The sequence below is a fragment of the Sander lucioperca genome, unplaced genomic scaffold, assembly GCF_008315115.2.
Source record: "Sander lucioperca isolate FBNREF2018 unplaced genomic scaffold, SLUC_FBN_1.2 Unpl_36, whole genome shotgun sequence".
Classification (NCBI taxonomy): Eukaryota; Metazoa; Chordata; class Actinopteri; order Perciformes; family Percidae; genus Sander; species Sander lucioperca.
In genome coordinates this window covers 7501-22500 of record NW_023396372.1, presented here as the reverse complement: position 1 = coordinate 22500, position 15000 = coordinate 7501, and the positions used below count along the sequence as shown (strand labels likewise).

The 15000-nt window shown below is 42.0% G+C and overlaps 1 protein-coding gene across 1 annotated transcript in view; it reads left to right on the top strand.

Annotated features, from left to right (window-relative positions):
- Nucleotides 1-3076: 3076 nt before the first annotated feature.
- LOC116039069 (proteasome subunit alpha type-3-like) overlaps nt 3077-15000 on the top strand; it is a gene marked incomplete at its 3' end in the record, with an annotated part of 17954 nt that continues 6030 nt past the window's right edge. Inside the window, exons 1-5 of the mRNA XM_035998873.1 lie at nt 3077-3177; nt 4220-4302; nt 8438-8561; nt 12824-12925; nt 13001-13074. Coding sequence (XP_035854766.1) covers nt 3157-3177; nt 4220-4302; nt 8438-8561; nt 12824-12925; nt 13001-13074 — 404 coding nt within the window. The remainder of the gene's footprint in view (nt 3178-4219; nt 4303-8437; nt 8562-12823; nt 12926-13000; nt 13075-15000) is intronic.

Genomic DNA, 15000 nt, shown 5'->3' with positions numbered 1-15000 from the left:
GTCTGTCCGCATCTTCCTCTTCTGTCTGTCGTCTTATTTTGGCGGTGTGTGTGTGTGTGTCCGGGGGTGGTTTTATTGTGTCGGGGAACTTCCTGTGCTGCTGCTGTGTGACGGCGTTTTGAGTCCAGCTGTCGGTTCCCGTTCTTATTAAAGTGTAATGTCACTAAATATTAAAACATCAGCCTTGTATATGTTTGTATTAGTTAACTAATGAACGCTAATCGTTATCATCTTCACTGACAGTAGCTTGTTTTTCTTTTTCTCAGCATCAGCTGTTTGTTGCTATGGAGCATCAGCTGTTTGTTGCTATGGAGCATCAGCTGTTTGTTGCTATGGAGCATCAGCTGTTTGTTGCTATGGAGCGTCATGTGTTTGCCTTACTGTTGATCAGTCGCTCCGTGTTGATTGGTTGTAAGAAATGTTCCCGTTTAGTTGAGTTTTTTAAAGTGCACTAACGTACACGAATGTTCCTCGCTCTTCTGTGACCAAAGCTTCCATTTCTGATCCAAGATGGCGTTCAACGGCGAGATGAGAAACATGCAACCAGATGATTTATGAAATTCACAACATTTTAAGTTGTTTAAAGTTTCAGCAGGTCTGTAATCCAGCTGTTCAATAAAACTTTATGGACACTTTTCTTACAATCCTCTGTGTTCACGGTTTACTACACACACACACACACACACACACACACACACACACACACACACACACACACACACACACACATACACACACACACACACACACACACACATACACACACACACACACATACACACACATACACACACACATGCGCACACAACATACACATAACACACACGCAGACATACACACACAACATACACACAGGCACAGACACATAACATACACATACACAGGCATGCACACACACAGAGACACAGGCACACACACGTACACACATATAACAACACACACATACAACATACACACACAGGCACACATGTACGCACACACACACACACAGGCACACACACAACATACACACACGCAGACACACACACAACATACACACAGGCACAGACACACACACAACCTACACACACAGGCACACACACATAACATACACATACACAGGCATGCACACACACGTACACACACATAACAACACACACACACATAACATACACACACAGGCACACATGTACGCACACACACACACAGGCACAGACACATATAACATAACACACAGACACACACACATAACACACAGACACACACACACACACACACATAACATACACACACAGAGAGACACACACAGACCCAGGTAATAAGGTAATACGGTATATTATTATTATTCCACCTGTGCAGTGAGAGAATGTACCTTGGTTCTCTTTGAGGGTTTTAAAGTATCCTAATCTCTGTCTGCTCGCGTTTACTGACGTCACGGCAACGTCACTCCGCATCACCAGGCGGCGGCAGAGAACTACAACCACTTCTTCTGTGGTGTGAATGTCTGCAGCTTCTGTCAAGCTCACAGCAGAATGCGGGAAACGCACAGGAAATGAACGTTTCTCAATTTATAAAAATAAATGTATAGTTCCGTCTTAATAATATGATATAGCTTATATAATCCTTTTCAGAATCACAATCAGAAATACTTTAATAATCCCAGGGGGAAATTATTTTTGTTACCACTCCAGGTATACAAACAACATATATTATCCAGACTTTAACATATATATATATTAAAAACAAATATACAGTAATAATATAATATGAAATGTACAGTGTTAATGTGCAAATAGTGCAATAAAAAAGAGAAGTGATTGTCTATGTTGAGATGATTACAGAGAGGGGGTGTGTGACTCTCTGAGGGAGGTGTTGTAGAGTTTAATGACCACAGGCAGGAACGACTTCCTGTGGTGCATCGTGGGTAAGAGGAGTCTTCTGCTGAAGGTGCTCCTCTGCTGGGCCAGTGTGTCGTAGAGAGGGTGGGAGACATTATCCAAGATGGACTGAAGCCTGGACAGCATCCTCCTCTCAGCCACGGTCGTCAGTGTGTCCAGCTCCTCCCCCACGACATCACCAGCCCTCCTGATCAGTTTATTCAGTCTGTTGGTGTCAGCGACCTTCATCCCACTGCCCCAGCATGGGACAGCGAAGAAGATAGCACTGGCCACGACAGACTGATAGAACATCCTCAGCATCGTCCGGCAGATGTTAAAGGACCTCAGCCTCCTCAGGAAAAAGAGTCGACTTTGGCCCTTTTTGTAGACAGCCTCGGCATGTCTAGTCCAGTCCAGTTTATTGTTTAAGTACACCCCCAGGTACTTGTACTCCTCCACGGTGTCCACAGGGACCATCTGGATGGAAACAGGGGTCCCAGGTGATTTTGCCCTCCTCAGATCCACTACGAGCTCCTTCGTTTTTGTCACTGAATAAATGAATGAATAAATAAATTTTATTGGTCGTAACCAAAGGGTAAGGTCGGAAGCTTCAGCTTATATAAGGCCCCCCCCATGTCACATTTTTTAAATAACAAACTCTTTTTCAAGGGAATAAAATCAACAAGACGAAAAAGATAAAAGAAATTATACAGAAAGAAAAAAAAAAAAAATCAAAACATGCCTACATACATACATATATACATACATACATACATACATACATACATACCTACATATATACATACATACATACATACATACATACATACCTACATACATACATACATACATACATACATACATACCTACATATATACCTACATACATACATACATACATACATACATACATACATACCTACATACATACATACATACATACATATATACATACATACATATATACATACATACATACATACATACATACATACATACATACATACATATATACATACATACATACATACATACCTACATATATACATACATACATACATACATACATACATACATACATACATACCTACCTACCTACCTACCTACCTACCTACCTACCTACCTACATACATACATACATACATACATACATACACATATGTAGTTGTGTCATCGTCACTGAGGCTTTTATTGTGAAGGCTGTAGCCGGAAGCTCGGTATGAGTTGACAGTGTGATGAAGCGCATGCGCACCAAGCGGAAAAGCAGTTCCGAGGATCCGCAGCAGTTAGTTTGAGTTAAAATGAGCTCCATCGGGACCGGGGTGAGTGATTCTCAGTCCTCTGAGCCGCGGCTGCACTTTAACTTCAGCCTGGCTGTTTCTGTGTCACATTTAAATCCCGTTCACTGAAAATAATCTATGTTTATTCATAAAAACCATTCATAATAACCTGTAGCTTGCTCGCTAGCTTGTGTGTTAGCTTGCTGAGTCACAACGAGGCCCGCTAGCCGAAGCTAAACTGAAATCGAAAGTATTGTTTTAAGTCTGAATTTATTTCAGCTTCAGCTGGCTGTGGATATTTAGAATCGGACAGAAGTAAAATAAACATATTGTGTCTTCGTCGTATAATATAAATATATATAATGGGTCATTTTAGGGATATAAGTTAGTGATGTTGACGGCTTAGCACAGTCAATGCTAACAGTTAGCTGCGCTACACGCCAAACTCCCTTTACAAAAAGTCTGATTTAAGCTCCCTGTTGTGTCTCCTGAACTGTATGAATTATGTAATACTTTTTAAAAAGCTTGTCAGATGTTTAGATTTAATCGGCCTTAATTCACATAAAGTCAACGTCAGAGCTGGGACACCATTCATTATTAAATGAGCTGTATTTTAATTTAACGTCACACTTTAACTTGAATTATTTGGGACATAATAGCGGTCAGTTTGAGGTTTTCTGTTATATGTTGAGCTATAGAGAGACAGATGTAACATTACTCTGGGAAGTTATGAATGAATGAATCTTATTCGGTATTTAATAGAATAATCACAAATATAATAAATATATAAATGAATAAAGTGATGTTATTGTATCAGAGGTAATGGGATTTTGAAGCACTGTGCTGTATAATATATTAAATGGTGTTTAATCAGTTAACCTGCTAACTTCTCTCTCTGTCTGTCTCCACCTGTCTGTCTCCACCTGCCTGTCTGTCTGTCTCTGCCTGTCTGTCTGTCTGTCTGTCTCCACCTGTCTGTCTGTCTGTCTCTGCCTGTCTGTCTGTCTGTCTGTCTCCACCAATCTGTCTGTCTGTCTGTCTGTCTCCACCTGTCTGTCTACCTGTCTGTCTGTGTGTGTTGCAGTATGACCTGTCTGCCTCCACCTTCTCTCCAGATGGCCGGGTGTTTCAGGTGGAGTACGCCATGAAGGCCGTAGAGAACAGCAGGTAATGACCTCATGACCTCATCACTCAGCGTTCAGAGGGAAGACGATGACATCATCAGCACTCATTCATGTTCAATGGCTGATAGAATGTAAAACCAATGTTACCTCGTCATAGAGTAATAATGACAGTTTAGTGGTAACGAGGACAGACAGACAACCTCAACATCCCACTGACCCCTCTGTCCTAAAACAGGAGAATCTCAACGAGCCGCCGAGTTGACGTCAACTCAGCTCCTCTTCATCTGGCTCTAGTCTCTCTCTTTATCACGCCCCAACATTTACATAGACTACACCTTTACATAGACTACACCTTTACATAGGCTACACCTTTACACAGACTACACCTTTACATAGACTACACCTTTACATAGACTACACCTTTACATAGGCTACACCTTTACACAGACTACACCTTTACATAGACTACACCTTTACATAGACTACACCTTTACACAGGCTACACCTTTACATAGGCTACACCTTTACACAGACTACACCTTTACATAGGCTACACCTTTACACAGACTACACCTTTACATAGACTACACCTTTACATAGGCTACACCTTTACATAGACTACACCTTTACATAGACTACACCTTTACACAGGCTACACCTTTACACAGACTACACCTTTACATAGACTACACCTTTACATAGACTACAACTTTACATAGACTACACCTTTACACAGGCTACACCTTTACACAGGCTACACCTTTATATAGGCTACACCTTTATACAGGCTACACCTTTACATAGGCTACACCTTTACATAGGCTACACCTTTACATAGGCTACACCTTTACACAGACTACACCTTTACATAGACTACACCTTTACATAGGCTACACCTTTACACAGACTACACCTTTACATAGACTACACCTTTACATAGACTACACCTTTACATAGACTACACCTTTACACAGGCTACACCTTTACACAGACTACACCTTTACATAGACTACACCTTTACATAGGCTACACCTTTACACAGACTACACCTTTACACAGACTACACCTTTACACAGACTACACCTTTACATAGGCTACACCTTTACATAGACTACACCTTTACATAGGCTACACCTTTACACAGGCTACACCTTTACACAGACTACACCTTTACACAGACTACACCTTTACATAGACTACACCTTTACACAGACTACACCTTTACATAGGCTACACCTTTACATAGACTACACCTTTACACAGACTACACCTTTACACAGGCTACACCTTTACACAGGCTACACCTTTACACAGACTACACCTTTACACAGACTACACCTTTACACAGACTACACCTTTACACAGACTACACCTTTACATAGGCTACACCTTTACATAGGCTACACCTTTACATAGACTACACCTTTACATAGACTACACCTTTACATAGACTACACCTTTACACAGACTACACCTTTACATAGGCTACACCTTTACATAGACTACACCTTTACATAGACTACACCTTTACATAGGCTACACCTTTACATAGACTACACCTTTACATAGACTACACCTTTACATAGACTACACCTTTACATAGGCTACACCTTTACATAGGCTACACCTTTACATAGACTACACCTTTACACAGACTACACCTTTACACAGACTACACCTTTACACAGACTACACCTTTACATAGACTACACCTTTACATAGGCTACACCTTTACATAGACTACACCTTTACATAGACTACACCTTTACACAGACTACACCTTTACATAGACTACACCTTTACATAGACTACACCTTTACACAGACTACACCTTTACATAGACTACACCACTGATCAGTTAGTCTTCTGAATAGGTCACACAGATCTCAAATGTTATACATTGTTCATCTGCTATTTTACCACTAAATTCACTTCTGAGACTTTTTATGCGAGAAATCAACTATGTAGGTCAAATATGGGCCGTTTTACAAAGATTGATGGCTAATTGCAAATTTTGTCCGACTGTGCGTCGGAGTTCAGCAGCCGGTGCTGCCTGTGTTGCTGCCTCGCCGCCCGGCCTGCTGGGAGGTAGATGGAGCTCCGTCACGGCTGGCAGCCCACGGTACTCCATACCCGCGCAAACTCACCGTTTTTGGGGTTACTGGACTACCAAACGCCGCGGCCCTGACAGAGCTCCAGGGCCTGCAGCTCCTCTCTTCTGCTAAATGGCCGCTGTGTGTGAGTGAGAGCGCGGTCAGCGAGCTTGTTACGCCCGCAATCTCTTACCACAGGTTCCAGTTAATCTTCTAATGTGTGTAATTATAATGTGTTGAGTTATTTAAACAAACGATCGGGGAAATAAAGGCCTCTTGTCTTGATAGAGCTGCAGCTGGATGGAGCTCTATCAATGAGAGCTAGCTAGCCTCCTCTTAGTAGGGCTTTGACTTTTGCCCAAAAATCATGTTCGAAGTTTGTTTGTTTATAAATATGAATATTAATATTCGAATATATTTGAATATTTATTAATAATATTTTGACCATTAAATGCCTTCAGTAAGACTTATATTGGTATCAAACTTGGTATATGTTCTGTCCACCAGGGGGCAGTGTATCAGTCAGTAGGCGTGCAATGATGTTGTCAGAAGAAGAACACACTGCCACCACTGGTTTAAATTAAAAGTCAGACCCTGGATTAAACACAAACAATATGCTTTCAACAGGAAGGTCGGATATTTCACCGTAGCCTACGTAAGTGGTCTGATGTTCATACTTTTGCGCGTGTGTGTGTGTGTGTGTGTGTGTGTGTGTGTGTGTGTGTGTGTGTGTGTGTGTGTGTGTGTGGGGAGTGTGTGTTGTGAGAGAGTGACGGTGATTACCGGTAGCTTCAGAGCGAGTAGCGACTCTATAGTCATAGTGAGAGAAACAAAGTGTCTCCTCTGTTCTTTCTGACCACGGTGAGACATCTGGAGCAGGAGAAGTTAACCCTCTCCTTGATCTCATGTTGTTATAGAGGAGGAGAACCAGGAGAAGTTAACCCTCTCCTTGATCTCATGTTGTTATAGAGGAGGAGAACCAGGAGAAGTTAACCCTCTCCTTGATTTTACGTTGTTTATGGAGAAGGAGAACCATGAAATGAGTCGGGGGGGAAATGCGCTACCAAGCCGCGGCTGAGCGGCGTGCGTCACCGTGACGTGTAGTTACATTTTGAAATGCGTGAAAAAGCCTCGGAGTCTGAATTGAAAACAAGGTTTACAAGCAATCACATTTACAAAAAAATAATGCCCATAACAGGTTCGAAATTCGAATATTAAGGGCTGCCTAATATTCGTTCGAATATCAATATTTTTTTTAATATTCGAATTATATTCGAATATCAAAGTTCGGAGTCAAAGCCCTACCTCTTACACCTCTGGAATTCACAAAGATGCATTAAATTGAAATCAGACACCATAGTTAGCTTTATAAGACCTTGAGGTAGATGTTATATAAGTGGCGTGACGAAATTCAAACTGTAAATATACTCTAGTTATGCCGGCAGCTGGCAGCCAGCCAGTAGTATTCCAGTAGTCCAGTAACCAGGGAAACGGTGACTATCACTGGGTATAGAGGTTGCCGTTTTCTCGTCAGACTGTGGAGCTCTTAAAGTCTGACACGTCTTACTAAATTTGCAATTAGCCATCAATTTCTCGCTTAAAAAAGTCTCAGAAGTGAATTTAATAACAAATAGCAGACTAACGATGTTTAACTTTGCAGTGTCTGAAATATGAGACCTGCTGTCTCGTCTCCAGTGTGTTTCTATGGGGTTCCTCAACCAATCAGCACGCAGCTCATCTAAATATTCATGAGCAGACCATATTAGGAAGAAAATCTCTTGTTCCAAATAGAGCCATATTCACAGGGTAGTTAAGGGCCATAGAACAGCCCAACCAATGTTCCCTATTAGGAGACCTTCAGGAACAGAGAGACACCCTAAATAATAATCAATAATCACTCTATCAGCCTTTAAATGGGCTAATAGCATCTCGCAGCTATTTAATTTATCGTATAGGCCAAAAACCTTTCATCGAGTTACATCTTTAACTGGTCGAGGATCCTGATGTTAATGTGTGTGTGTGTGTGTGTGTGTGTGTGTGTGTGTGTGTGTGTGTGTGTGTGTGTGTGTGTGTGTGTGTGTTCAGCACGGCTATTGCTATCCGCTGTAAGGACGGTGTTGTGTTCGGCGTGGAGAAGCTTGTTCTGTCCAAACTCTACGAGCAGGGCTCCAACAAACGCATCTTCAACATCGACAGACACGTCGGCATGGTAACCACGCACACAGAGAGACACACACACACACACACACACACACACACACACAGAGAGAGAGCTGCAGCAGGGAGCAGGGCTTAAAGTATTCCGGCACCGTGCCGGATCTCCGGCGTGCGGCCGTGAGGAAAAAAAAAACCATTGGGAACTTGCATGCGGTTTAATATTTTCGAGTCAATTTATTTCACCGACCAATCATATGAGAGGAATGCAGCTCTAACTAACGCAGGGCTTAAAGTTCTCTCCTGGTGCCAGATTTCTGCCGTAGGACTATTTCTAAAAAGTCCACATGGGATCTGTTTATGATGCGCTGGATTTAACCAATTATCGAACTTCCACCTACCAATGAAACGAGTTCTAGCCAATCAGATGCAAAGTAGGGCGGGTCTTTGCCGAGATGCGAGAGTGCGGTGCCGGTGTGGTCTCCGTGGTAACGCGGCTAAAAAAAACGGAGGCAAAGTTGATCAAACTTGGAGCATGTAGATACAGCTTTAGTTGAGAAAGGAGTTAAAACAAATGGTGCTGGGCATGAATAGAGGACAAGAGGAGACGGGTGGAGATATATCTTATATATTATATATTCTATATGTCTATGGAGGAGACGGGAAGCTGTTCAGCACGGTGCCTCAAATTGAGGGAGCCGGCTGCTTCTGCAGAGCATGTTGAAGGAAGACACTGGACGGCAGCAGCGGTAAGACAGGGCTGCTAGTCACAAAGCTCCGGTCCGTGCACGCTGTCATACGAGTACGTTACCGGCTACCGCTGCGACTGCTCCTTCACTGACCCACCGTGTTTGTGATACAACAATCCGTGTGTGCGTTCGTAGAGGAACATGATTTCTCATTAACGATGGCCGCTGTGTAAAGCTATCTGAAGCCCAAACTGCCCTGACGCTGTCTGTGTGTAATCAGCATGGCAGGTATTTAAAAATCACGGCCTCGTCCCAGAGACTAGACGTCTAGATTAGGGGTGTAACGGTACGCAAAAATCACGGTTGGGTACGTACCTGGGTTTTAAAGTCACGGTTCGGTTCATTTTCGGTACAGTAAGGGAAAGAAATGCAAACATTAAACTGCAGGTTGTTTATTACTATAAACTTTTTTTAACAATTTGTTTACACTTTTTAATAAAATATAATAAATGAAATATATATAAAATAAAAAAAAGAATAAGAAAAATACTGCTGCAAAGTTCTCCACTAAATAAAATACTCTGTCTCAAACCAATATCACATAATAAAATATAATGAAGAATATAAATAAACTGGATTACAGTGCAGCATTACCAATCCCAGCTTGTCAACAACCGAGTATGGTCGTAGATCAGCTGCTATAAAAACACCAATTACTTTCGTTATTGCGTTGGCCCGATCGACCAGCAAAGGTCTGTTTAAATGCCAACGGGAGCTGCGTCTGATTACGGTCGTTTTCTTCCTCGTAGTAGTGATGTTCACACTCACGTGATGCCTTTTCAAGTGTGTTAGCAAGTTTGAAGTGTTGCCAGAAACATACCCGATCATTCCTGAGCAACGTCGGCACACTGCTTTCGTCTTATCGACTAGTCTTTGGTCTTACCGACTAGTCTTTGGTCTTATTGACTAGTCTTTGGTCTTACCGACTAGTCTTTGGTCTTATCGACTAGTCTTTGGTCTTATCGACTAGTCTTTCGACTAATCTTTGGTCTTATCGACTAGTCTTTGGTCTTATCGACTAGTCTTTCGACTTGTCTTTGGTCTTATCGACTAGTCTTTGGTCTTATCGACTAGTCTTTGGTCTTATCGACTAGTCTTTCGACTAGTCTTTGGTCTTACCGACTAGTCTTTGGTCTTACCGACTAGTCTTTGGTCTTATCGACTAGTCTTTGGTCTTATCGACTAGTCTTTCGACTAGTCTTTGGTCTTATCGACTAGTCTTTGGTCTTATTGACTAGTCTTTCGACTAGTCTTTGGTCTTATCGACTAGTCTTTGGTCTTATTGACTAGTCTTTCGACTAGTCTTTGGTCTTACCGACTAGTCTTCGTCTTATTGACTAGTCTTTCGACTAGTCTTTGGTCTTATCGACTGGTCTTTGGTCTTACCGACTAGTCTTTGGTCTTATTGACTAGTCTTTCGACTAGTCTTTGGTCTTACCGACTAGTCTTTGGTCTTACCGACTAGTCTTCGTCTTATTGACTAGTCTTTCGACTAGTCTTTGGTCTTACCGACTAGTCTTTGGTCTTACCGACTAGTCTTCGTCTTATTGACTAGTCTTTCGACTAGTCTTTGGTCTTACCGACTAGTCTTTGGTCTTACCGACTAGTCTTTGGTCTTACCGACTAGTCTTTGGTCTTACCGACTAGTCTTCGTCTTATTGACTAGTCTTTCGACTACTCTTTGGTCTTATCGACTAGTCTTTGGTCTTATTGACTAGTCTTTCGACTAGTCTTTGGTCTTACCGACTAGTCTTTGGTCTTATCGACTAGTCTTTGGTCTTATTGACTAGTCTTTCGACTAGTCTTTGGTCTTACCGACTAGTCTTTGGTCTTACCGACTAGTCTTCGTCTTATCGACTAGTCTTTGGTCTCACCGACTAGTCTTCGTCTTATCGACTAGTCTTCGTCTTATCGACTAGTCTTCGTCTTATCGACTAGTCTTGGTCTTATCGACTAGTCTTTGGTCTTATCGACTAGTCTTTCGACTAGTCTTTGGTCTTATCGACTAGTCTTTGGTCTTATCGACTAGTCTTATCGACTAGTCTTTGGTCTTATTGACTAGTCTTTTGACTAGTCTTTGGTCTTATCGACTAGTCTTTGGTCTTACCGACTAGTCTTGGTCTTATCGACTAGTCTTTGGTCTTACCGACTAGTCTTTGGTCTTATCGACTAGTCTTTGGTCTTACCGACTAGTCTTGGTCTTATCGACTAGTCTTGGTCTTATCGACTAGTCTTGGTCTTATCGACTAGTCTTTGGTCTTATCGACTAGTCTTTGGTTTTATCGACTAGTCTTTGTCCGTTGACGTATTTCACTGGGAAACTGAAGGTTCCCAAACAGGAGACCTTAATGATATGGCGGCTCTGCAAGCTCCGGCTTGTCCGTCCTGTCTATGGGCTTGTCTGCATTGGCCATGACGCTAGCTAGCGAGAGGCTGGGCTAAAGCGTGCCGTGTATGTTGTTGTACAGCGCGCGGTGTGTGATTATTATTTTTTCCCCCAAACCACTTCAGCGGAAATCCCACCCTGCAGTCGATTTCATTGGTTTAGGTTACAGTGACGGCGGGTAGGTTTAGAGATCAGTGATTGACATATTGACATGACCAATGAAAACTTTAGAATCAGCTGCAGGGCGGGATTTGCGCTGAACGCGGAGACTTCCGCCACTTAATATGTTCGTGTGGAAACACGAAAATTGACCTATGTTCCGCACACAAAAGATTACGTTCGGCCGTACCGAAACGGTCCGGTACGAATACACGTACCGTTACACCCCTAGTCTAGATATATGAAAAGATAAACAATGCAACGTTTTTAATGTTTGTTGAAGCAAACAATGTACATGAAGCAGCTAATATCAACATGGACACATCATGAATGAACTAATTCTCTGTTTTGATGATGACCTGGCCAAAGATGCACAACATCTAGAATGGTTAGTTTTCACAATGATTGATTGTAGGATTATGATATTGTAATCTGTAAATCTACATTGACTCTTAATTTAACATACGGTTGGAAGAAGTAAACATTGATCCAAAACTTTTTAGTTTTTAAAAATTTTGACTTTTATTATTGTGTAATGTCAGAAGGACTTTAACTGTTTTGCCAGTCAAATTAACTTTAATGAGTGCATATTGAAATATTATCTGCTACTTTGATCTTCAAACTAAATTAGCATTTGCACTGTGTTTAGCTAACGTTAGCCAGCAGCACGTCTGAGACGTCCTACGTTAGTTCAGAGATGAAAGCATTAGCGGTGGTTAGAAATAATCCTGCTGAAGGTGTAGAAGACACGGACGGGAAGCTGTCTGTAGCTTCACCCTTCACCCTGCTCATGGATCATGATGGAGCAGCTGTCCTGATGTGTTCTGTGGAAGCATTAATCTCTTGAGAGGTGAAATGTGACAGATATGAAGGGTTATGGTGGGCCTTCCCTGCCTCAAGTTCAACACAACTCACACCAAAGAAACATGCTAACGCTGTCTCAGTGACGTGATGAGCCTGCCTTCTCTTCTAGTTTCTTTTCACTTTCTCTACATGACCTCCCCCCCCCTCCTCCCTCTCCAGGCGGTAGCAGGGCTGTTGGCTGACGCTCGCTCTCTCTCTGAAGTGGCGAGGGAAGAGGCGTCCAGCTTCAGATCCAACTACGGACACGACATCCCGCTCAAGGTTGGTCTCGTCAGTGTGTTTTGGATGCTGTGCTAAGAGTGATGCTAAGCTAACAGTGTTTTCCTGTTGTTGCAGCACCTGTCAGACAGAGTGGCCATGTATGTGCACGCCTACACCCTGTACAGCGCTGTGCGGCCGTTTGGCTGCAGGTGAGTTCATTACATCATCACTGGAAAACAGGGAGGGTGATGACACACACACACACACACACACACATATATACACACATACACACACACACACACACACACACACACACACACACACACACACACACTGGCCCTCATTTATCAACCTAACGTAGAAACCAGCTCAGATATGAGCGTAGAAATCCTCTTACGACAGGCTTCACGTGTGATTGACGAAGCGTTCGTATCACACCAATCAGAGCTTAAGAATGGTCGTATATTGATAAATGCAGCGGCGGGAAACGATCGTAATTTAAATATCACGCCCCTATATATTCTGGGTTTTGAGGCCTCGCCCCTACAGTTTAGGACATGGCGAGACGTGATCCGGCTGAGAAGCAGTACTTCTCAGAGGTGGAGACTGAGACCCTGATATCTCAGGTTCACTATCTGGCAGCCTGAGAGCTGGTATTAAAGGCTGGAGAAAGAATGGGGACTGGAACGAGATCACTGATGCAGTCAACAGTGTTGTCGTAGTAAATCAGACTCCAGCTGAAGTTTATTTAATTTATACATCTTTGACATATGTATGCTATAGTCCTAATAGTAATATACAGGCTTATACTGCAATCTCTTAGGCCTGCATGGTTTACCTATATTTAAATAAACACACAGTAGTGGAGTTTATGCAGTGTCTTTATATTTTACTCATGTTTTTTTCATCGTTCACTTGTGGCCATTAACGACACTTTAAAAGAGAAATGGAAAACCTGAAGAGGAAATAAAAATGTTGTCATGTTTCCTGTATTGAGTATCATTGCCAAACATACCACTATACCTTTAATAGTGATTAATAATATCCTGTCTCCAGTTGGGGCTGTGCTGGACACGTCTCTGGGCATCAGGTCATCTGGCTCCATCTCTACATTCATGGCACCTAGGGCTGTCAAACGATTACATTTTCTTACTTGCGATTAATCGTTGAATTTCTATAGTTAATTGCGATTAATCGCATGTTTTATCACATGATTAAATTCTATTTAGCATTTCAGAACAGTTTTTAAGTACATATTAACAATGGAAAGCCATTCTTACCAGTGGATCTTGTGTTACGAGGAAGTACGGCAAAATAGTCTGTTAAGCACGACGCCAAGCCGAGTGAAGTGAAAATAAATTAATAAATGGAGGCATGCAATTAATATGATTTAAAAAAAAAAAAAAAATAAATAAATTAACGCATTATGCTCGGCCCTTAATCACATCGCGATTAACGCGTTAATGCTGACAGCCGTAATGGCACCCTGTTTTCCTGCTTGATGTGCAGAACCCCCACAGGCTAACACTGTTGAGACTTAGGGTCCGCTGATGCAAGACAGAGCCATCTGCCCTTAATCGATCCGAAGGAGCGCTCCACCGTGGCCCGTGTGCGTACATGTGCACTGTTGTCCCGGTGCATAGAGGTCCTCTAAAAGAGCCAGATCTGCTGTTGCTGATAAGTGATCAACTGATGACTTCTTCTCCTGATAAAGGCAACGCAGCTTTATTTGTAGAGCACATTTCAGCAACAGGGCAATTCAAAGTGCTTTACATAAAGACAGATTAAAATATTAAAAACAGATAGAATACGAGAATAAAAGTCACAGTGCAGTATAAGAAATTAAACATTTAAAAGCAGATAAAATCTGAGATGTTATGGTGCTAGTATGGGTGTATAAGCTGTTGCTCTATACACCTAATCCACCCTCAATCCTTGCTGTTCCCAGAATGGGCCGGTTCCACCGGTCTTTTTAATTTCTCTTTATATGCTTATATAGATTGTCATACAGTTTCAACAATGCAACTTCAGTATAAGAAATGAACAATTATTTAAAGAAAGGCAACATCAAATAGAAAGGTCTTCAGCCTTGATTTAAGAGAACTGAGAGTTGCAGCAGACCTGCAGTTTTC